General features: G+C 40.5%; 1 protein-coding gene and 1 long non-coding RNA gene across 3 annotated transcripts; one reads left to right on the forward strand and one right to left on the reverse strand.

Annotated features, from left to right (window-relative positions):
- Window positions 1-1,964: 1,964 nt before the first annotated feature.
- On the reverse strand, window positions 1,965-16,399 carry LOC139796500 (photoreceptor outer segment membrane glycoprotein 2). Of its 2 annotated transcripts, none has more exons than XM_071744624.1 (4): window positions 16,331-16,399; window positions 10,589-11,257; window positions 4,942-5,188; window positions 1,965-3,497 (listed from the first exon to the last, which is right to left on the reverse strand). In XM_071744624.1, the coding sequence occupies exons 2-4, from the start codon at window positions 11,167-11,169 to the stop codon at window positions 3,231-3,233; spliced, it is 1,095 nt and encodes a 364-aa protein (XP_071600725.1). In that variant the 5' UTR covers window positions 11,170-11,257; window positions 16,331-16,399; the 3' UTR covers window positions 1,965-3,230. The 2 variants fall into 2 exon arrangements, with proteins under 2 accessions (XP_071600725.1, XP_071600724.1); XM_071744623.1 differs by having other exon boundaries at window positions 16,267-16,356.
- Window positions 16,400-16,540: 141 nt separating this feature from the next.
- Window positions 16,541-22,626, forward strand: LOC139796502 (uncharacterized). Its single transcript, XR_011726044.1, has 4 exons — window positions 16,541-16,627; window positions 19,693-19,859; window positions 20,737-20,871; window positions 21,134-22,626. It is a non-coding gene; the product is annotated as an uncharacterized lncRNA (long non-coding RNA).
- The last annotated feature ends 1,856 nt before the right edge of the window (window positions 22,627-24,482 follow it).

Consider the following 24,482-nt stretch of genomic DNA (forward strand, 5'->3'; position numbering starts at 1 on the left):
AGATGCTTTGGCTTAAAGGCTTGGCTTGCTAATGCCATCTTTGTCTTTATAAATTACAGAGCATTAAAGATGGATTCTGTGCTGCTACCTGAGTTTGTTTTCTTGATCTGGTGGCTGTAAAATTAAATACTCCAGAAAACCCAAATTATTGTGACAGGTGCTGTAACACAGGCTAGACAGGTAGCATGCACTTCCACTCTCTGTGGAGAGCTAACACATACAAAGCAAGGAAGAAAAAAACTTGTTAAAATAAATGCTGTCCTATTGCTGTGAAATGAGCTGTCATCTTTTTCACTCTGCATTGATGGGGACTCAATGCCTGTACAGGGCAGAAATGAACAATCTGGTGACTGAGTCACTGCTGCTGCCAGTCAGGACAAGGACTGTTCCTGATGAGATGTGTGCTCATGCTCAGGTCATTTCACAAGTGGCTGAGACACAAAGGTTAACTTGGTGGATGTTAACTGGACTTTCACAGAGAGAGAAAACACATTTTTCCATAAAAGTAAATGAGCTGTGTGGGGACAAGAGAAATTGCATAACCAGGCAGTGATACCTCTGCTCTTGGTGCTTGATGTGCAGCAACTATTGTTGAAATTTGTGTTTTATTGAGATGCTCAGTAGTACTGAGATGACATTATAGGTCACTCTTTTTTCTAAACCTGTTTTTCAGAGCAGAAACCTTGACAAATCCATCATACAGGGACCTTGACCAGAGACCTATCAAAAGAGTAAGCTCACAACTTGTATCATTCTGCAAGCTAAACAGATGACCTAGAGAGATTTTGAAATGGTGCAAGATGTAAGGCTTCACCTACTTTCTGTAGGTATATTAGTTATGTTTAGCAATTAGGAAATGTTTCCTAAAATACAGAGCAAAATTTCCTTTTTAAAAAATTTTCTTTTAAATTTTTGCTCTCATGTCTTGTTTTGTAAGCATTTTCATCAAGCTGAGACGTTTCTCTTTTTTTTTTTAAGATTTTTTTTAAAATATGTATGTTCGTACTTAGTCCTTGTGATTAATTTTTTCTGAATGAAACCAGTAAAGAAATTTCTGTAGAAATAATTTCTGGTTTTCCCTGAGTTATTTCTGATAATCTTACCCCTTTTGGCTATTGAGAAATCTAGAACTGTTTTTCCAAATGTAGCCGGACAAAAATTGTCTCGAGGAGGGGATTGCTGTTGAGTGACATGTGGCACTTTGCATACTTGTCTAAAAAAAAAAATAATCTGCATTTCTATAAAAATATTCTGTTGCAAAGTCTGATCTATTTGCAGTACAGAGCTGCCTCCTTGATTTCTCAAGATACTGCAGCTTTCTGTGTTTGGGGTTTTTTTCTGGTGTGTAGCAGCTAATTTTAGTGCTGCTGGTAAGGCTCCAGGATACTGTTGTGCTCAGTGTTCTGCACCACCACAACAGACTGAGGTGCAGAAATAGTATTTTTGGCTCTCAGAGTGTTTGAAAGAAATAAGCAGCAGTTAAGTTTAATTCCACTGTGGATAAAGTGATGGAAATGAAGCAAAGAAGATGACATTGAGGTAAATGCAGTGCAAAGAGATTTACCATAGTCCTTCTAAAGAGAAAGAAGTCTCAGTTTACAACAATCTGGTTCTTTGAAGGAGTCAGGGAATATTGTGAGGATGTTGAGCCAGTCAGTGTGTAATATAGATTTTCAAAAATCCAAATAAAAAAATGCCCACTGAGATATATTAAAACACAGTGACACAAATACCCTCTGTCACACCAAGTCCCAAAAAGCTGTTTCCTCCAAGTTAGGAGGCTTTGTAAGGGAAGAACTATTCTTCTAATGGACTTGCCTCTTACATGCCTTTTGCAAAACACCTGCTACAGGCTGCTCCTGCAGCCAGACCCCATCTGTCCATTTTACCATAATTAAGTATAGGCCTAATATTTTAAGCAGTGAAACAATTAGATTTGAAATTATGATCATACACATAGCCTGCTTGATTTAGAGTAGCAATTTTTACATCACACATTTCATTTACAAGATATTCTTCCAGCAGAGCTCTTGCCTATTCTAATGTTACAGAAAACAGCATGATTTAGACAGGTAAAAGAATTTTTAGAGTTAATTTTGCAGAGTTTCAAAAGAGGAATAGTTCTGCTTTGAATATCCCAGTGATACAACTTCTTTTACTCAATCATATATGAAGAATGCACAAGCTGCCCAGAGTTGTATTCAAACAATGTATTATTCACAACACTAAAAAGTGAAATATTTTATTTGGTCTTTTATCCTCTATATCAGTATGGTTTTCCTGCTTACTGTTAATGATGAATTACAATCATGGGACATCCTGCAGCTAGAAGTGTCTCAGGTGTAGAAGGCTTTCAAATCCATCCCTTGACAGAATTCCTCAGCACTGTGCCAGGAATGTGATGGGAGATCTCTCAGCCTGCCCTTGCTTTCAGTGGATTGAAATAACCCCTTATCTTCCATTTCCTGGATCCATGTAAGTACTTTTAAAGTTAGGAGCTTTTAAACACCAGTATTTTTTTTTTTTTAATGGAGAGTATTTGTTTTCAAACTTGATATCACATGCTACTTGGAATTTTAAATATCCCAGCATGAGCTGGCAGCTATTTTATTTCAGCAAAGAAATTACAGTTCTCCAGCAGAAACCATTGATTTTCAGGGAGATATGGCAGCTTGCTTTCTCTAAACTATTTGGGGGGAAAAATGAAGAGACACTTCAGGCTATTCTGGAAAAAAAACCCAACTAACTTAGACTAACGGAGTTTTCATTTCACATTTTTTGTGTCTTTTTTTAGAGAATCTTTTTACCTGGTGTAACAATTTCTTCTGGGATTTCCCTGCTGCTGGGATTTCTGTAGCCAAAATGACAAAGTTTGTTGGTACTCAGCAGAGCAGCGTGTATGTTGGAACATGTAGACCCTGCTATCTGGGACACAATTGCTCGTGCATAGTGATTTTTCTGATGTATTCAGACCATCAGGGGAGAGAAAGTGGAGAAAATTACAAAAGTTTTCTAGAGTGCTGGAAATCAGGAATTTCCCAAGAATGAGTACAAATGCATTCAGCCAAAGAAGTATCAGCAGTTTTGGAGCTGTCACCTCTCAGTGGTCTGTTCAGTTGTCTTGTCAGTTTCCCTACCTTTTTTTTCCCCCACCAGTGGAAAAATCTGGTAACCATAAGACTGAAACACATCAAAGCTACACTTGTGATGTCATTTCTTTGAAGAGTTCCCTAGCTGGGTGCTGGGATAGATTTTGTGGTAATGTTGGTTTTGTCACAGTTTGTGTTCTGAACATCAATGTTGGGATCGTTCATGCCTGAGACAGTGGAGACCTGATTGGCTTTGCCAAGGTTCTTAATGATGCTGATGTTGTATTTGGCAGTTTCCACAAAGCTGTTTTCTAGTAACCAACCATCTGATTCTCCCTCCAGATCTCCCAGCAGAAGGACATTCTTCATTGCTGTTTGTAGGTACCGGACACCAATAAGTACAGAGAGCTGGAAGAAAAGTTAATGGTTAAACAGAGTTTCATTTACAGCCTCAATCCTACCACCAACTCAGCTTTCTGACTTGCCTGTCTACAGGCCTAATAATTCACATTGAGTAGAGCAGACAAATTCTTTACCCCAGCAATCTATCCATCCACAATCCTAATTTTTTTTTTTTTTAAAGAAAATACTGGGGAGAGATTGACTGGTAGTCTCTCTACTCTTCAGGCAGCAATTGCCACTTATAGCACATAAATACCTAGAATTACTTGGGAATGCTGCAGCCTCAGAGACTACAGCTAATGGATAAAGAATGGGTGATCAGTTAATGGAAACATCAATCACTAGGAAAAAAAAATTAAATAGTAGTCTATTAATTTCTGTGGATTTTTTCCCCCCTTGTTTTGATTAAACAGGTGTTACTCTTGAGGGGTCCAATTATTCAAATGTAAGCCAGATGTGTCTTTCATGCCAGTGCATTAAAATGAAGAAGGATGGCTTAAGTAGTAGAGCTCAAGTTTAATTTTAGATAAAAACTCCACTTTCATAGTTCCCTTGAATGGACATGAGCATGTGCAGCTTGTCAGCATTGAAGGGAGCACAGAGAGCTGGCCCACAGCTTTTTCTTGTGCTGCCAGAGAGCTGCTTTCTGGCACCTCCACCTCATCTACCACCACTTGAGGACTGTTGTTTCAATTACAGGGCTCATATCTATGTACAAAAAAAATAATCAGAAAACTAAATCTTATTAAAAAGGAAAGGCAAATATATTCTAGCCTGTGCCCTTGGGGAGGAGGAAGGTGGGTAAGGTGTCCTTTACCTTCATGTGACAATGTCCAAACAACTTCCTTTCAGATGCCAGCAGGTGTATCTTTGCAGGTGTATATGCTTACCTGAAATATCCTTATTTTAATTGCATAATAACCAGTCCTGCCTACATCTAAAAGCTATCCCATGTTTGCAAGTGCTGTATGGCAAAGCTGTGTAATGTAAAAGTGAGCCTTTGAGATACTAATAAGCTGCACTTGATTTTTTTCCTATAAATAAAGGCAATGTTTTCAGCCAAAGGCCTGCTGACATTTTGCTAAATTCTTTGGTAAAACTGACTCAAAACAATCTTCAGACCTCATGTAGTTTCCCTGCAGTTTGTATGTATCATCCTGCATCTGATCCCATAAATGCTTCAGGGAAGGAAATACACCGAAGAAAAAGTTCTGTAAATACACACAATTATATTTCCCTGTTCTAAATAGTTCTCATCTTCAATGAGCTTTGCTTCTGCTCTGGGAACTTTGAGAAAACTGAACTACAGGAAAGCCTGCAATAGATTTAAGTGCTTGTGGACTTTATATTTTATACTGAGGCACTTCCACATTACACAGTAGTTGCTTCCCATCCTGGAGAGCAGGAAGACTGCAGTAACTCTGACACAGACTTATTTTTTGAGACTTACCTCAAACAGCCAAATGAGCAGTGCTGTGATACCAATGGACCTCATGATGCCTGTGTAGTAATCCAGCAGGGCCTCTCTGCACCCCTTCACCCAGATATTGAGCTCCTCTGTCAGAAAATCATAGTTGTAGTGAGCACTGTTGTTTGTCAGCTGGTACTGGATGCAGGGCCGGGGAGAGCTGGGGTTGCAGCAGCTGAAGGGAACTCCATCCACCAAGAACTTTCCATCAACGTTGCTCTTCAGACGGCTGCAACAAGAGGGGAAGTTTGGGCATTGCAGATCTGCTGTCAGGAGATGTTTATTTCTATGGGAGATTTATTTATATTTTAGTCAGGTGATTTTTTAGAAAAGTGTAGAGAGAACCACAAGTCCTCAGGTGTCGCCGATAATGAACTGGGAGCTTAGGCCCAGCTGTGCCCAATAATTAGGGCCTGCCCCAGCCGGAAATGGGCGGGGCTGAAGGGCAAAATAAAAGGCATGATCCCAGAAGCAGAAAGGGAAGAGATGAAGATGCCTGAGGAGAGGGATGGCAAGAGAGCTCAGAAGAAGAGCCGTGTCCCTGAGAGAAGGGCTCGCCGCAACATCTGGTGGAGAATGTGGGCAACAACAGCAGCCGTGAATGCTGAGGTAATGTAAGAAGCTCTACACGACCACGTTGGTTGCGGGAAGCTCTACAAAGCCAGGCTTAAATGTGGAAGGCGATATAAAGAGCTTCGAATACGCAACCACGTCAGATGGAGCCACCACGTTGGTGCGGGACGCTCTATAAAGAGCTCCAAAAACGCAACCACGAGTGAAGCTCCACAAGGCCAGGCTTAAATGCTGTAGGCGGCGTGAAGAGCTCAGAGTAGAAGCCCAGCACGGCAAGACAACAGCCCGGAATGGCGAGCCAGGCAGGAGAGAAGAATGAGGCTCGAAAGGTGCAGCGAGTTGGCGCGCGGAACTCAAGCCTGAGGAATGCTGAAGCTGAAGCGGAGCTCTGAGTGCGCATCAAGTCAGTGCGGTCCTGAAATGGAGCCTCCCAGGGACACGCGACGCGGTCCTGAAACGGAGCCTCCCAGGGACACGCGATAGTGCGGTCCTGAAACGGAGCCTCCCAGGGACACGCGATAGTGCGGTCCTGAAACGGAGTCTCCCAGGGACACGCGACAGTGCGGTCCTGAAATGGAGTCCCCAGGGACACGCGATAGTGCGGTCCTGAAACGGAGCCTCCCAGGGACACGCGATGCGGTCCTGAAACGGGGCCCTAGGGACACGCGATAAGACTGGTGCGCTGAATGCTCGGAGAAGCCTCTGCATGGCCAGGCATCCCGAGGTGGCGAGTACCAGCGAAAACTGAGCTGGTGTTTTGAGACCTCATCTCCTGCTGATAACAAAGGCTAAAGCAGCACAAAAAAGCCGGTAAGAGCCTGAATTTTCCCTCCACAAAGGCAAAGAAAATTGTAAAATTAAGAAAATGAAGAAAAATAGAAAAGGCGAAAAAATGTTGAAAAATAATGAAATGTTTGTAAACTATTAAATGAAATATTTTAAAAAAATAATGATGAAATGTTTAAAAATGTTTGTAAATTATTAAGAATGTGAGGCCGTCAGTTATTGTGAAATGAAATATTTAAAAAAGTAATGAAATGTTTGAATGAAATGTTTAAATGAATTGTAAATTATTATAAATGTTGAAAAATAATGAAATGAAGTTTATTTTTCAACAAACAACAAAAAGGGGGGAAATGTAGAGAGAACCACAGGTCCTCAGGTGTCGCTGATAATGAACTGGGAGCTTAGGCCCAGCTGTGCCCAATAATTAGGGCCTGCCCCAGCCGGAAATGGGTGGGGCTGAAGGGCAAAATAAAAGGCATGATCCCAGAAGCAGAAGGAGACAAGAGATGAAGATGCCTGAGGAGAGGGATGGCAAGAGAGCTCCAGAGAAGAGCCGTGTCCCCGAGAGAAGGCTCGCCGCAACAGAAAAGGATAAAACGTAAGCCTGCTGCAGCGTAGGCCTCTCTAGTGTAATGAAAGGAAAGTGGGAATAAATTTCCACCTGGACAAATGGCTTACTGCAGGAAAACTGAATTTTTCACTTGCTGTGCTTCTCAAGTGTGGTATCAGCACAGAATCTCATGTGTCTCTTGGCACTGTGCATGCAAGGTATGTGTTCAATATTCACTGACACTGACTAAAGCCTTTTTAGGTATTTTTGCACTGGAAAGACTAAAGGCAGTTTCTGAAATTGTTTATCTCAGTGTGACCAGTGGAAGCTGTGGCCCTAGAAATCTGTGTTTCAGTACTCCTGGGCTGGTTTTCAGCATAAAATTCCTAATATAAGGACATCTTTGCGTGCCACAGGAATCACTGGAAATTGTCTGCCTGGCTTCTTTGTCCTCATGTGCAATGGCTGATATGGCACATGTTTTGAGACTAATTCACAAGGGATTTTATACTTTTTGTAGCTATACTCTTTTTGTAAATTTTGAAACTGTATTTACTGTTTAAAACTACTCCTTGCTCTCATTTATAAGAACAGGAAAAAAACAAGTGGGGAAAAAAAGAAAACCAAAGAAATCAGAGGGTAAAAAATTCATATGATGGAAAGAGAACAGTGTCAGATTAATCAAGAGTTTCTGGAACAGTTAAATGAATCCTTTGTATCTCTTCTTCTTGTATTACCTACTCTTTAGCACAAGTGTGTCCTTGTGAGGACTTCTCTTTCAAATAATTTTCCAGAAAGTGGAGAGTATATGAGATGTTGAGAGATGCTCTCACACTTTGGGGAAGGAGCCTCTAAGGATTTTATCTGTTTTCATGCTCATTGCAAAAGGTTTATTTCCTGAGGCAGCCCCACAGGTCAGCACCATTGCAGGTTTCAATGGATCCCTTAAGTCTTTCATAGGGAGCCAGAATATATGAAAAACAACTTTCTCTCAGATACCCAACTTTCACCATTTGCTAGTAGAATTTGTAATATTTTCCAAAACTTATATATTAGCATTTACAAATCATATTTTCCTGTTCTAAATTAAAGGGAAGGAAGTCATCACAAGAAACTCACCAGGTGAACAGAAGCAGCAGAAATTCTGCAGTTCTTCTGGCATCCTGTGACTAAACGTATCCTTTGGAACAAACATAAACTGCTCAGAAGCTCAGTATTTGTGGCTCTGCTGGGATGGCAGAACAATTGCCTTCATTTTATTGCTGTTGGCCTGCTAAATACAACCTCATTCCTTTTTTTTTGGGGGGTGGTGGTGGTGATAAAGTGTCTTGTTTAACATTGCTTCCAAAATATCTTCCCCCAAAATCTCAGGAAGTTCATCTGCTGCCACCTAGGAGTGGGTTAGGCATGAATTCCTCTCCATAAAGTCTGCCTCTTCACTTTGTGGCCATCATACTCTTGGTACCAGAACTGAACCAAGGCAGAAAAACCCAAATACACCAGACTTCAGTGTGCAAGCAGTGCAAGAGGCAGAGGCAAAACCACTCATTGGGCAGGAGACAACGAGGGGAGACAGATTTACAGCATGGGAGATTTGTGAGCAAGAGGAGAAAAGAAACCTCACAGAGGGAGTAGGGGAAGGCCAGTTTGTTGTGAAAGAGAAACTTTTACCTGGGGTGTATTTCAGTGACATGATCCAAATACAGTAGAGCATCTAAAATGGTTGTATTGCCATCTCTTGAGCTAGGCCTTAAGCTTCTCTCTTGATCTCAAGCATCAATTCTGTTCTTTTTTTTTTTTTTAGTTCCTGCTGCATGTTATGAAGAGGAATCTTATTCCTGCAACCAGCACAACTTGGGTTACGTCCCCCTGCCATCATGTTTGCTGTAATAGTTGCAAACTAAAAAACTCTTTATCTTGGTACTTTCAGAAGGGAAGAGCTGAGGGAGCAAGACACTCACTGCTATTTGTTGTTGCAGTTCAAAGCTGTTGTTGTAAGGCAACACTTGCTTTTGAGACTATAAAAAGATGGTTTTTACTCAACCAGGGCAGTGATAGGTTTGTAGCAGTGTAACCTGCCTCATCCTCCTACAGTTCCCATTGATTCTCTCATTTCTTGTCATATTGTGGTGTTGGCCATGCATAGAATAGAAGGGGAGGGAAGGGATTATGAATGAGGATTATGAAATTCAGTTGTGCAAAGCTCACACCTGAGCTGACAGGGTGTCATTTCTCACCTGCTTTGCCTCTTAATCCACCCAGGACTAGCTGACATACAATAGGAGATAAAACCAAGAAAAATATTTGGTTCCTTTCTGCAAGTTACCACCTGAAATTTGCTTCTCATGTTTTTATATCAAATGTTTCACTAACAGATTTGTGGAAATGGCAGTATAATTTGGTTATGCAGCACCAACTTGGATTCTAGCAATCAAGATGGCATCATCCAATTTACATGCAGTAAAAGAAATCCTGCAGTGTAATTTCTTCTGTCACACACACTTGATTTCACTGGCATCTTCTGCCTATGTAGGGCAAAATTTAACTGACAATGTATGTTTAAAATAAAGGTAGAGCATTGGTGACCCTGTAAAAGAAAAGAGTTTAGCTCTCTGGGTAAAACTGTACTGGTTCTGCATGGCTCACAGGAATAAAAGGGAATATGTTTTCATTGTATCCTGAAAATGAGATACTACTGAAGTTTCTGAGGATCATCTTTCTTGTCATGTCACTTTTTAGGGTAGAATTAGGATTTAAGCAGCCTCTTGAGTCAGTCTGCTTTGTGTCACTGTTTCTTTCCAACTTCTCCCTCAAGAGCACTTGCTCCAAAGCTTGCTTCATTCCCCCAGGCAACTGCCTGGCACATGTTGAGACTTCTTGTCCATATTCTCCCAAGTCCTGTCCTCTGGTTTATTTGCAGCTCTGTATTGAGGCTTTGCAATGATGGCAGTTTCAAGATGTGAATTCTTTGAAAACAAGAGCTTTGGCCTCCCTTTCTCTGGCTTTATTGTCACTGAGTCTTGAGTTAAACAAAACAGAACACTTGACAAAAGCCAGCCAAGCTTTTTGTGTGCATCTTTCTCAGGATTAGGTGGCTACTCCACTCTCATCAGTGAAGACATTTTTTCAGCTTTAGAAAGATTATTCTATATTGGATTGTCTACTTTTAAAAACTTTTATTAACTTTTCTATTGTCTTGTAAGAATTACCACGCTCTTACTTTTGAGCATATAGTTTCACAATTGCTACATGCATTGAAGCATCATGGAAAAAAAAAAAAAAAAACTGCCTCAATTTTGAAGGGGTTTTCTCCTTTTTAAGCAGTCTACGTGCTACTGGCTGTTTCTTGCATGTGAATATATAGATTTGAGCCCGGGTTTGCAAAGTCTTGAAGGATGAAGATCTTTCAGTGTTTAGAATTGACTGTTTAGAACTGATCCTTTTTTTTCTTTCTGTTCATTCACTATAATTGAAATTTCAAAGTGGCTAATTTAACACAATAAAAAAGGAAAGCCAAGCCTTTCCTTTGCTTAGCATCCTTAAAAAGTTAGCAAAAGGCAACTTTTGGTTGTGCATGTAGTTATAATTAGTATATTTTGTGAGTAATGTGGTCTTTCTACAGGCTTTTGATTAAGAGACAAGGGTCCAGAGAAAACTAGGATCTACTTTGCCTCCTTGAATGTTTTTGTTTTTTTTTTGTAGTGACAAGCAAATACTTACTCCACAACTTCCTTGGAAGCCATATTCAGATAACGAGGAGATACCCACTGGATTTCAAACCAGTCTCTAAAGCCATTGTTTCCACAGCACTGGAACCCAATTTGTAACATATCCACCATTTTCTTTAAGAAACATCTTCCAGGTATGTCTGTGTCCTTATAGAACTTAATGGCATCCTTCAGCCCCAGATAGAGAGACTCCTCCAGCTCGTTCCTCATGGTGTAGCACATGAGAGCTCCCACCAGGATGCAGAAGGTAAAGCAGAAGGTACACACAATGTAGGGGAGCATAACAAGTTTCCACCGAGAGAACTTGTTGCCATCTGAGCAGTCGTAGCAGATTTTGCCACCCAGAAAGTTGATGATGCAGGCTATGACTCCTACAGAGATCAGCAAGTTGGGGACAGAGTTAATGTCCCCTTTTGCCATCACTTCGTTGCGCTTCTTGATCTCTATTTTCAGGAAGAGGCCCAGACTGAAGAGAATGACCCCGCTCACTACGGAAACCCAGTTGAGGATCCATAAGATCTGAGCCAATTTGTCCCTCTTTGTTTTGGTGAATTTGACTTTGAGGACAGCCATAGTCAGATCAGCATTAGGAGGAGAAGCACAGGGCAAGCAGAGCTCGTAAGCTGATTAGAAGCATGGATCCCAGGCATGCAGGAGACATCTGAAGAAGAGAGAGAGAGAGAGAGAGAGAGAGATTACTGTCTGTGAGACTGGGTATTTATAGAGACTACAGAGAGCTTCCTGTACAGCCTCACGCACTCTGAGACCTGCCAAGGGTCTGCCCCAGGGAATGCATGGCTTAAATCTCATGTATTGTGAGAGACATAAGGAAATTCTTCTAAGGACAGACTACAGCAATGACAAAGAAGTGAAGAGCGGCACCCGTGAACTGTGAATTCCTGTGGAGTTTTGTCCTGAAAGCAACTTTTAGTGCAGATTTTCTGATGGGTAGAAGTGATCTGCTCTGCTGTCTTTCACTTCATGAGACTCGTGGTGACCTTCCCTTGTACTCAGTGCCCATATTTTCTTGATGATTCTAGGAATCTGGAATTCTTAGACTGTGTCATTGTCAAATTTGTGTCCAGAAGTAGCTAAATAGGACAAGCAAGCACATTCATAAAACATAATCACATAAGCCTTTTTTCCATATGGAAAAATCATGTAAATAGGATCAGAAAGGCAGGATCCTATAGGTGGTTTTAGGCATTTTGTTGATTATGTGTGGGGAAAGATTTCAGTAGCAAAACACAATCTTGTTCCTACACTTATATTCCAAACATGATCACTCTGTCAAAAACTGCAGGGGAAACCAAGAAACTATTAATGACCCCATTAGTTTTCTAGAAAGTATTTTATCATTATTATTGACATTTTATCAACTTTTAAGTGCTATGACCTGAATATATTAGTGATGAACAAACCATCCTGCACCACATTTTCCCACTTGACCAGGCATACAGGCACTACCATTTTTATGTGAAGTAACACATTATCCTACCAAAAATAGCAGAGCTTCTTTACACCTTAAGAAAAAGAGCAGTTTAAGATGCTGTATTTCTTTCTCTACCTAACTGTCCCTCCTTTCTTTCTCAAAGTTCTTATTAAAAAGCAGTTTTAAGAATAGTGGGATGTATTAAATGAGGCCTGTTCACTACTTAGGTACTCACTGTTTTTGTCTTAACCTCTGCTCCTGGAGCTGAAATTGCTCATTCTTTCCCTTTTTGTCCTCAGAACTCAGACAATCCTGCCTTATTCCAATTCTCCTACCACCTGCACTTTGGTTTTCTTTCAGCCCCTCATTTTCCAGTCAGAGTCCTGAGCTTTGATTTGTGGTTTTGTGGATTTGTGGATTTGACTTCACTGCTCATTGGAGCTGCTTCCACTCCCTCATCTGTTGAACAATCTGCAGCCCCAGGGACACAACAATTTTTTTTTTTTTTTTTTTTTTTGTTGACAGGGAGCAATTAGAGAAATTATAGGAAACCCCTCAATATGAGTAATTTCTATCTTGTGTATTTTATTAGCTTGTTTTTGATGCACCTACTCTTAAGTTATTAACAGTCCTTTAATAACATTCCCATGTGATCTACAGACTTAATTCTCTCTCTGAAGATCACAGTGATGGGAATAAAATCTGTTGGGACAGATTTCTACCTCCCGTCCCTCTCGAGTTTCAAATCTGATATTTCAGAGTTTCACAGCTGAAGGAGAACTTGTGTGTTTCAAGGTCTTGTCTTCTTTTCCCCAGCTCTTAGGGGCTCACAGAAAAGACACCACCTCTCCTGGCATTTTTAACCTTACTTCTCTGCAACACTACTAAGAACTTTGCCTTTGCACTTCTCCAGTTACATTGCAATCCCAGGCAGAAAGCAGATAATCACATCCAGTATCTAAAACCTGTTAGAGCTGGAGGCAATGTGTTTTCTGGGTATGTGATGTGGATGTAGAACTATGCTGCAGAACTATCTTAGAATCCAACCATGAAGTTTTAGCCTTCTTCAGTGCTTCCTCTGCTTTGTGATTGCCCTTTCTCAACACGTGCAACCTATATGGAGTTCTTTCTTTCCACCCCAGAAAACCTGCTCTGAGCATGGTCTTAATGTAATAATTCAGTAATTTTCTTTAGAGTGATTCTTTACTACCAACCTATGTATTTATATGATCATAACAGTCACCTAATTCCACTAATGCAATGACATTTATAAACAATGAAACAAACCTGTAAATTTGAGGAAATGGAAAAGCATAAGCAGCATGATTGGTGAGGCCGCACCTGGAGTATTGTGTCCAGTTCTGGGCCCCTCAGTTCAAGAAGGACAGGGAAGTGCTTGAAAGAGTCCAGCGCAGAGCTACTGAGATGATGAAGGGAGTGGAACATCTCCCTTATGAGGAAAGGCTGAGGGAGCTGGGTCTCTTTAGTTTGGAGAAAAGGAGACTGAGGGGTGACCTCATCAATGTTTTCAAATATGTAAGGGGTGAGTGTCAGGGAGATGGAGTTAGGCTTTTCTCAGTGGTGACCAGTGATAGGACAAGGGGTAATGGGTGTAAATTGGAGCATAGGAGGTTCAAGTTGAATATCAGAAAAAATTTTTTTACTGTAAGGGTGACGGAGCCCTGGAACAGGCTGCCCAGGGGGGTTGTGGAGTCTCCTTCACTGGAGACATTCAAAACCCCCCTGGACACGTTCCTAGGCGATGTACTCTAGGGGGCCCTGCTCTGGCAGGGGGGGTTGGACTAGATGATCTTTCAAGGTCCCTTCCAACCCCTAGGATTCTATGATTCTATGATTCTTGTATAATATTTTTTAAACTAGTGGACTCAACTACTTTACCTGCATAAAACTGGTATCAGCTAAAACAGCATTAAAACCAGCTGCAGACCAGAACTATGGCAACACCTCCCCACTAAAGGAGCCACAGCTGCAATGAAGCTTAACTCTGGGTGAGCAGTTTTAAAAGGTAATGCTGTCCCAGGATCTGTAAATGTCAGAAGGAATCAATTCTGTTTCCTCAGGTGAAAAACAGATGGTTTCATTCATCTGAGGAGATGGTTAAGTATCTTCCTGCATCTGAACACTAAAACATTTTAATGCCTGTAGGCACTGGAACAGGCTGCCCAGGGAAGTGCTGGAGTCACCGTCCCAGAAGGTGTTTAAAAGTTGTGTAGATGTGGTGCTTAGGGATATGGTTTAGTGGTGGACTTGGCAGGGCACTGAGTTTATAGTTGGTCTTGATGATCTGACAAGTCTTTTCTAACCAAAGTGATTCTATGATCTAATTCATTCACTGTTGTTCATTTTTTCCTGCATCTTCAGAGGAAATTAATTCCCTTCAAAACTATACATCTCTCTGTACTTTTTGCACAATGCACAGAACAGTGCATGAAATGCACAGTAGTTTTCCTTAATTTCTTATTTCCAAAGGTGTTGAGGCCAGCAGCTCTCCAGAGTCCTGATTTTAATGATTGTTAAAGCAGATGATCCATTATGGTTGAATATCCTTTGTGATCATATTGTTATAATAATTTTGATTATCATGATAAAATACTGGTTACTGATAGATGCTTCTGTACAAAGAAGTCCAGAAAACAGTCATTTGTAAAATGGCAGCACTTTCTTCACACCATTCTTCTACAGTATCTTTCATTTAAAAGGATGATGCTCTGCTGGCACAGAATTAATACCCTGTAGGAATTCAGCCTGTCTGCTAAGCCTGGAAAGAGTCTACAGCTGCCTGCGTGTATGAATGCATCCCTCACTGTTCATTTCTATGAAATACATGTACATATTTACATATTTACACATTTACATATTTACACATTTACATATTTACACATTTACATATTTACACATTTACATATTTACACATTTACATATTTACACATTTACAAAATACCTCAAAATTGTTCAGCACACAAATAATTATGGTGTCAGTGGGAATGCTCAACTTGCCAGGCATCTTTTGCTTTAACATGTGGGGAAAAATTGTAACCAGTTCTTCCTTTACTGACAATTCATCTACCCAAGAGGCACTGTTGATTTGGGAAGCTGTACATTTGAGACTTTCTGTCATGTTCTAGCCATAAAGGAATTTGAATCTGAACTCCATAAGCAAGGATACATTCAGTCTTCTGTAGCTGTTCTCATATGGCTTCCTCAGCCATTTTCAAACACTAGTTAAAAAAATTAAAAATGACCACTGGTGACTGCCCCTGGCTGTCACTGATTTTCCCAAAGGATCTCTGGGACAGTTTTGCTATGAGTGCATTGAGGCTGGGACAGAACAACTTACCTGCTCTGTTCCCAACTTCTACAAGGACATTTCTCTTCAGATTGTTTCTTCCTGTGCTAACAATTTACTGAATTTATTTTAGATAATGAGAAGACTCTTTTTCCATCATGATCAATTTTTAAAATACACTATAACATTATTCTTTCCCTAAGTGTTGAACATATTTATTAGTGTAAGATATTTTGCAACCCAGGTACTGCTGCATAGTAGCATTTTTTTGAGCACCATGAAGAAAGTTCTTCCAGCTGAAAGAACTGAAGTGCAGTTATGAGCTAAAAGTGTCATTTTCTTGCTCTGCAATAGGTACCTGGTCTTCTCCAAGCTGTGTTTGGCAATGGGCTCCTGTAACCCACAACACTCCTAGGATTTCAGTGTAACAAACACCTCTGTGAAGCTCTGTGAAACACACCTCATGGTTGCATATGAGCCCCTCCAGAGTTATGAAGCATAAACACACAAACTTTTTTCCCCAGCTCTGGGAGAGCAAGCCAGATTTTTGTTCTATAAGGGGAGCAACCTTTCAGCAGAAGCTCTACACATGTGAAAATCTCTCCTGTATTATTGACACTGTTCTTATTACATCCTTGTCTAACTCACTCCAAACACAGCTTCCACCAGCATACAGTAGCTTTTTGCTTCCAAGATGCCACCTTCCTATTCCTTTGCTATGGAATTTCCCTGACTGCATAGCAAGACACAGCTTGGCTATTTATTTGTTTGCATGTAATATTTGCTTACTAAATACAAATTGTCTGAAGGAACTTGGCTTGCAATTTTTTCATTAGCAAACCACATTTTATCTTACTGGTTTCACTGAAATCTGCTATTTTAGCTAAACACACATTCCTACCTGTGATTTCCTGCAGAAGAAACCACTAACCTGCTTCAGAGGACTGAACAGGATCTTGAAACTGGTAACTTGCTGAGTACCAGGGAGAAAATACTTGGATCAGGCATCCTGAGGAATGCTGCAGTATTGATTTCCTGGTGTCTCTGGAGTTCTTCTGTCTTTACACTGACTCACCAGTGGAGATGGAAAAAAAGACTTCAGCCCTCCTGCCAATGCTAATCTCTCTTTCATCTCTAATCACAGCTAAGAGATTTATTTCAAGGTTCTTATTCCAACAGGTTAAATCCTTCAAAACAGGCCAACTAACTGAGTGACAACTAAGATTTCACCAACAAAATGGATTTATAGTAACAACTTCTACCTTTTCACTCACCTCCTGAGGTTTGGGCTGGTAAGCAACAATTTTTCAGTACCTTCTAATGTTTTCATTGGTTCTTAATTGTTCTTAATTTGTTATTAACATTAAATATTTGTCCAAGAGAGAGAAGAATGATAATAATAATGAAAATTTGAGCTTATGTGGGAAAGAGAAATCTGTCTCACACAATCATAATACACATTCACCATTATGTGCCTTACCCATGTTTTGTTGCTTTGGGTGGAATTGTCTGTCCTGAGTATTGTCTGTGTCCAGGAAAGGAATTAAAGTAACCACAGTCACCTGGATCATCATTTATGACTCTGTCCTGGTTTCACTGGGACAGGATCACAGTCCAGCCATGGAGGACAGACCATTAGTAGCCCTAAAGCAGCTGACTGATGGTGACACCCAGGGGTGCCCCACACCACTTACCTAATGCTGATTACAAGGTAGGAGCTGTACTGAGGATGGGGAGTTCCCTTTCCTGGGGCTCCTCCCTCCTGCCCTGCTGCTGCCCCTGCTGCTCCAGGGAACTGGGCTGAGGATAAACTTATGCAACCCATCCTGATTCTCCTCCTTGGCTGGAGAGGGATCACTCAGTGAGAGATCAAAATGCTTCAGTTCAGCCCTGAATATGGGATAGAAAAAAGATTGCACACTCTGGTTTGGGAAGTGTCTTGGTTTAGTGGTCAGAGCAAACCAAAACCCAAAGGACAGAACTGCTCCTGGTTACCCCCCTCCACCCTCCCAGGGGAAGATAAAAAGGGAACAAGGAAGAGAGACTTGAAGTTAGAAGTTAAAACTGGAACAGGTTTAATGGAACAGGGAAAGGACTGCAACATGTGGGGTGGGGAACAAATAAATACAAAACCCAATCTCAGTGATCTCTGAGCTAAGTATCCGAGGTCCCTTGGGGCAGAGCTGACCTGGGAAAAGGGTCCCTGTTTCTTCCCAGCACCCAGTGGACTTCTATCCTGGGTGCTGACGACAGAGAGCAGGAGCCTCTCTCTCGAGACCTCTGAGTGCAGAAAGCAGCAAGGAAGAAGGGAGCAGGAAAGGGGGAGACTTCTGCCACAGAGTATGGCATAGGGTGGCTGGGAACACTGAGCCCTCTCTGTTCTGCCCTCTGGATCCCCCCTCTCTCCCTGGGCCCTCGGATTGGTACCACATTATCCTGTGGCCCCTCAAACCACAGGGGGAAGCTTTCCAGGTTTGAGAACAAATCTAGTAGAAACCTCTGTCCTAGACTTGGGAAAGGTTTTTATCCCAAGCAAAAGATGTTGTCTCTGGCACTTCTGAGCCCAGCATGTAGCAGCCTGTGGGATGGACACCAGTGGACTGAACAGTGGTAACGAGCTTGCATCAATACTTGATCAAGTTCGTGGTGATGTTGGTACCAGATCTGCATCACAGGTTAAGTCTGCAGGGTCCATAATGCATCAGCACAGCAGAGTGCATTGAGCACACACAAGGGACCCTTTTCCCAGGGACTGTAATGCCTGTGGATATTCCCAGGAGCATAAACTGTCCTTCCCCAGGAAATGATGAGCAATAAACCAAACCCAGGATGTTACTGTGATTCTAACTCTGTATTCTGGGAACAAAAAAAATCACAGAATCATAAAATGGAATGTGTCTGCTCACCTCATTTATGGTCTCGTGCTTCCATAAAGATGGACAGACTTTGGTGTGCATCAGTTCTATAATGCTTATTTTCAGGGAAAGGTGAAAGAATAGTTATCAGTGCACCTCAGTCTATCAAAGTCTCGAGTAAAGCAGAGCCTGGAATATCTAACTACATTATTTTAAGAAGAAAAAAGCATTAAGACCTATTCACTTCCCAGTAATGTCAGACATTACTGCACGGAAGAGGGAGGCTCAGAACTGCCAATGTCACTCTGGCTCCATGGGGTGAGAAGCCCCCAGGAAATGCCCCGACAGGAAAAAGTGACACAATGAAATTCTCTCCTTTTTCAGTTTTTCTGGTACAATCAAACTCATAATTAATGTTTAATGCTGAAAGCTCCATTCAATAATGTATCATCTATGCTGTATGATATATGATATATACTAAACAGTCACTTCCCAGATGTGGAGGAATGTGTCCCTGGAGCAATTCAGGATCAATGTGCCTGCTGCTAGCAACTTGAGTTCAGGGAAATATCATTTACCATACCTGCATCTTTTAAAATAAAGTATTTGGGGTAGGGCTTCCAGGTCTCTATCTTGCCTGAATGCTGATGTACAGCACATCCAGGAAACTTCAGATCAGGAGCATTTATGATACATCTGGGACCTGTTGGAGCTACTGCAGATGGACCACACAAATTCTTGCCTGTGATCACACCTACCCCAGCTGCAGGAAGTCCTGTGCATATGGATCATCCGTGTTTTGGACTCGTGGTACTTGTGCAGACCACAGGGAGCACGTGGGATCTGTTATAATGTGAGATCTGTTATAATGTGATCATTTGTGTACACCTCAACTCTATGGAGCAGCCACAGTGGCTTTAATCTATTCCTTATGGACAGCACAAATACAGGCATGGGCCTGGGATTTTTGAGCTGTTGCTCTGGGCTGGGATGAGATATTTTAGCAATCCTGGGCAAATGCCTTAATTCCTTTATGTGAAAATCCCCCCCTATCTGTGGAACTCCAGACGTGTGTTACGAGTATGAGAAAACGTTATCATCCCAGACACCTCCTAGAAGAAAAAGGCACCTTCCCTGTTGCTGCTTTGCAAGGTAAACTGAGTATTTGCATGCAGGAAAGCAAGCAAGCAGAAGATGGCAGTGCTGCTGTATTTAGTTTTGCTTACAAAGCAAAGTAAGAAGTTTTCTTTTATTTGTTTTAAGAGATTTTAGAGGTGGCTGACACAGTTAGTGAAAGCCTAGGAATGCATCACTCTAAGAAATAACTTAAATCCAATCTTAATACAATTAGAAGTCAATGCTACTTTGTTCCATCTCTTGTTCTGTCCATTTCTTGTTCCATCTCCTATTCAGCTGCAAAGTTAATATTAAAAGCTGAATTATTCAGAAATTACTTTTGGTTTCTGACAATCCATAACTAACCATGATGAGCTTTCTTACAGACCTGTGGTAAACCTGGAGACCATAATGATAGAGCAGCATCCTGTTACTCAGGAGGAGTGGTTGTACATGTGGCTCTGCAATCTATCACCCAGTGGTATAGAAAGAGAACACAAATTTCCCTGCTAACAGTGGGGATTGCTGTGCTGGGGCTTTGGATCTGAAGGAGGTAAATTTAGCAGATGTTTGGCCAATTACTTATCTGTTCAGTACTGTTCATGGATGAGTCCACAAGCAAGGACAGATGTGTTCCAAATTAGCCTAATTAAATAGCTGGCTGGAATGACACATACTGCAAAATGTAATTTTACATCTAGTTTCCAAAAACTAATATTTTATTCTTTTATTTGGATGGCTTTCTGTTTCGTCTTAATTAACAATACGACCACTAATGCTGAGATTTTGGAGTATGGGACTAAAATGAGAGGCACTCATTGTCTGACACAAGCACATCCTACTCAACCTTTCTTTAACATGTCAGTGCTTCAGAGTCAATATTCATTAAGAGATTCTCACTAGATCCACGTTAATGAGAAGAGGGCAGGGAAAGGGAACTCAGACCATATGCAGCTTGTTTGCTTTTGTAAAGTTGTGAACCACAGGGTAGATACCAGGGGGAGTAAGTTATTAGGTAACTAGAAACAATTTGGTCTTTGCAGAATATTCATCTCTCAGTTACATTTTTGAACTTGTATAGTGGTATTCAGATGATTATGGTTGGTTTAGCTAGATACCAATTTAAGCCATATTTAACATGCTTGAGGAATTGCAGAGCTGGAGAGGGAATGTCAAAACTCAAAAGCAAGGAGTAATTCAAAAGTACTCAGTTTGTACATTAGGTTGCCACAGAGCTTATTGCAAACTAAGTCAATTATGGTTTTACAACTACAGCTATACACTGTACTACAGTTGTACCAGAAGACCCATGGTACAGTGTTCCATGAAAAAAAAACACCTGTACTGCACCTCATTTAATTTCCTGAATAACATCACAGAAAAAGAAGCATTAACATTTAATTTTTTTTAATTAAAATTTTCATTTTTAGGTATTTAAAGGTTATAAGGATGCTGAAGCCAATCTCGGGGAAAAAACCAAAAATTACAGCAGACTTGCATGAACTCCACTGCACATGTGCTGGCAGCCTTCAGGGCTCCTGTATATTCCAGGAAACACCACACAGGTACCAATCAAGCTCTGATTTCAATCCATAGGAGCTGTACTGTCCATAACCTCTGAGTCATCCACTCCTGACTCATGGTGAGTCATTACAAATAGAAAACTAAGGCACAGAAATAGTGTGTTCACCCTCAAATCAGCCCAGCAGCTTATGGTGAAGCTGGGAAGTGAATCTGCATGTAAAATGTTGGTAACCTGCTCTTGGTAATCCTGGCTGTAATGTTTTCCTTGAAGACTAAAATCCATTTTTATGATTTTATTCATAGACCATGCAGCAATCTGGCTTTTCACCTCTGCACCTTATGGGCTGTTATCATCACAGCAAGAGGCTTTTTGCAGAGTGGAATTACACAGGTCTTGTGAGGGCTCCCAACTAAATTCCCCTTACATAATGAGGTAAAATTTCCTTTTTCTATTCCATATCTCATAGCATCAAAACTTTGGTGCACTGTGTTGCCAATTAACCCTTTTTCCCCCAGCAAAGCAGTCAGACACACCCTGCATTACTCCTTGAAGATAATTCCTATCCTAACCAGAAGTCCTGTTCTCACCTTGTTATATACCTTATGCTCATGCTGTTTTTCACTCTCTAGATACTATTTGAACTAAACAATATTAGGACACCTTCAAGGGAATCTGAGATTCTTTTAAAAAGAACAGAGGTGTTAAAAAAAAAAGTGTGTGTGGGGAAACCCAAACTTACAAATTTTCTGAAGCTGTCAAATAGATAAAAACCAGCACCTAGACACAGTGCTCTTAGAGCTTTTCTAAAATAGATCCAGAATCACCCTGTCCCTTCAGTAGTGACTTCATGCTTATTGACACTCTGTGTCTAGAAATAGTGATCTGTGAAAAAAAAATAAAGGAACTCTTGTCTCCTTAGTGTAGGGAAAACTGATGGAGAGAGCTGAAAATAATGTTCAGGTCATTTTAAGGTAGTTGCAGAGAGACAGGAAATACATTCCTTTGGTGATAGGAGGAGAAATAATGAGAGAAATAATTATTTTAGTGAGAATAGGGCAACAGCTCATGAAAAAGTTTGATTTCCATCAAAAAAGTACTTTTAAAAGAGGATGGCAAATACTGAGTAGGATCCCTGTAGGGTCCTTCCTTAGAAAAAGGGCTGAACTAGATGTCTTAAGGTCTGTGATTTCTCATTTGCTAGGAACTGGATACCTGTGCAAACAGCTGCAAAACTCCCACCTTTGGATGTGCTCCCCATCTTTGATCAATACTTCTTTTCCTCATTGACTTTTGCCTGAAATATGAGCCCAAAATGTATTTTCCTTTTTACTTTTCAATGAGACCAGTGTTTCCACTTTTGGAAGTCAGGGACAAAAGTTTCTGCTAATACAGAAATTCTGACTTTAGAAAAGATAAATTGGCAGGTAACTGTTTTCAATACTTGTTCTTCTACATCCTAAGGTGAAATTCACCTCTTGGCAAGATCTAAACCTTTGCTGATGCAAGTAATGATTTTCCCCTACAATCTTAATAATTTATTTATAAAAGTAACCTTTTTGGCATGATATATGGTAGAAATATTAATTTCAGTGTGTTTCTCAGGAATAATGAAAGCAATGTAGTAGCTTTAAGCAGGAATATTTAGGTATGTCATTTACAGGCAGAGACAAGCAAAATGTACATATGTACACTCACCAGAAAATATTTATAGTAGGAATAGACCCGGAGATCTGCAACAAATCGGAATTAGAAGCTCCTCTTCTTTCCCCTTTTCTTGCAACAGAAGTACCTATAAACAAACTCACAGACACAACAGAGTTAAATGTTTATCTGTGCTGGCCTACCATACTGAACATGCTTGCAAGAACTTTCTGGTGTTATAGGAGGACCCAGGATGCTCATTATTATTCCATGCAGATACAGAGGTGGCTCTTCATCCACCTGTGTTTCATATATTGATTCAAAGGCTGCAAAACAAACTTCCATACAAAAAAGGCATTTATATCAGAACATAAAAAAATGCCCTATGAGGTCCAACCAGTTATCCACCTGGCTCTCAAGCCTGTCTTTAGCAAAACCACAATTAGATACTATTTAGAGGCACTTTTTACAGTTAATCCCCCTTTTACTTACCCTGCATCCCAAACTGTTGTTAATGTTACAGAAAACCAGGTAATTACAAGACAAAACCAGATACAGCAACACAACAGGATTGGTTAAGATAACAAGGTGATAGTTACACTGCAAAAAGTGGCATCTTTTCAAATGGAGTTTGCCAACTAGAACCAACAAGGTAAAACTTGAACAAAACATGAACAGGACACTTTTTGGCTCAGGGGAACTATTTCCAGGTCCAATCAGCACTTTGCATCTAAAGTGCAACTACCCATAGTACTGCCAAAAATCTAGAGCAGCTTGATTCCACAGTTACATGGAGATTTTAATGTGTTGCATTTTGTGTTTCTTTCTTGTGGTGAAGCTATTTTGCAAGTTTGCACTGAGGGAGGAAATGCTGGTATCTGCTCTATTTACCATCATCTTTCAATCAAAGATAGTAGAACAAAAAGCCTTGAAGAACCTCTTGGTATATTTCTGGAGCAGTGAATTAAAAAAGATTAGGTCTTCTCTGTAAAGAACTCCTGCACTGAAGTAGACAGAGAATTTCCTTTTGAGAAGACTCCGTTTTAGTTTAATTTTTCCCTGCTTGACTTTTACTGAGCCACCCAGGTTTTATGTGCTTATGAAGAGCCCAAAACTAATTTATTGCTGGAACTTTAACCCAATGACAATGTGAAAGAGTATTTGGTGTTTTAAAGCTTGCAGCATGCATGCTAACTTACAGTATGCTGACATGTATTCATCATATGATTTCCCTGACACTGTGCCTGACAATGCAGTTATATGAGATAATTAATTAACCTGTGTAGCTACAAAGTGATTAAAGAAACTACATCCCTTGGATTAGCAATGTTAAACAAGCAAACCAGGTCAACAAGTTTCTTAAGACCTTTCCATTCTCTTTAATTGAATCAGAAAAAGTTTCCTGAAGAATTACACACCTCAGGCAATATGGTGATTATTTGAGGAACAATATTATTCACAGATAAATTCATATTCATGAGTTACACTTAGCACACAGCAAGTTTTGCTTGCATAGCTTAAAATAAGGTGGTTAGGGCATTCATCTGCCCTCAAATGTAATTTGGGAAAACAAGTCTTGTTTAGAGAAAGTGTGAAAAAAAAACTATTTGTTTATAGTAGCTATTAGGCACAGGCCTACCACAGAAGAATTGTCCCTCTTTGAAATGCTTTGAGAAAGGTAGTTACAGCATTTTACATCTAAGAAATTGCAAATATCAAGTGTAAGCAAAACTTGTAACTCCATTTACTAGCTGGGAAAAAAAAAAAGTACTATTAAAAAAAAAAATTCCATTCACTAAATGAACATTTCTTCATAATACCATATACACCCCTATCACCAGTGCTGTAACCACACTGCTGCTACTGGTGGCCCCACTGCTTGCTGTAGTTCACTCTGAATGGAGCAGCACCTGAAGGAAGCTGATGTTGAGGATGTCACAGCTGTTTGGGCTCACTGGTAGGTTGTGTTCCCAGCTCCTACTGCTGGGGAGCTTATTTGTAAGCTGGAAG

The sequence above is a fragment of the Heliangelus exortis genome, chromosome 5, assembly GCF_036169615.1.
Source record: "Heliangelus exortis chromosome 5, bHelExo1.hap1, whole genome shotgun sequence".
Lineage (NCBI taxonomy): Eukaryota > Metazoa > Chordata > Aves > Apodiformes > Trochilidae > Heliangelus > Heliangelus exortis.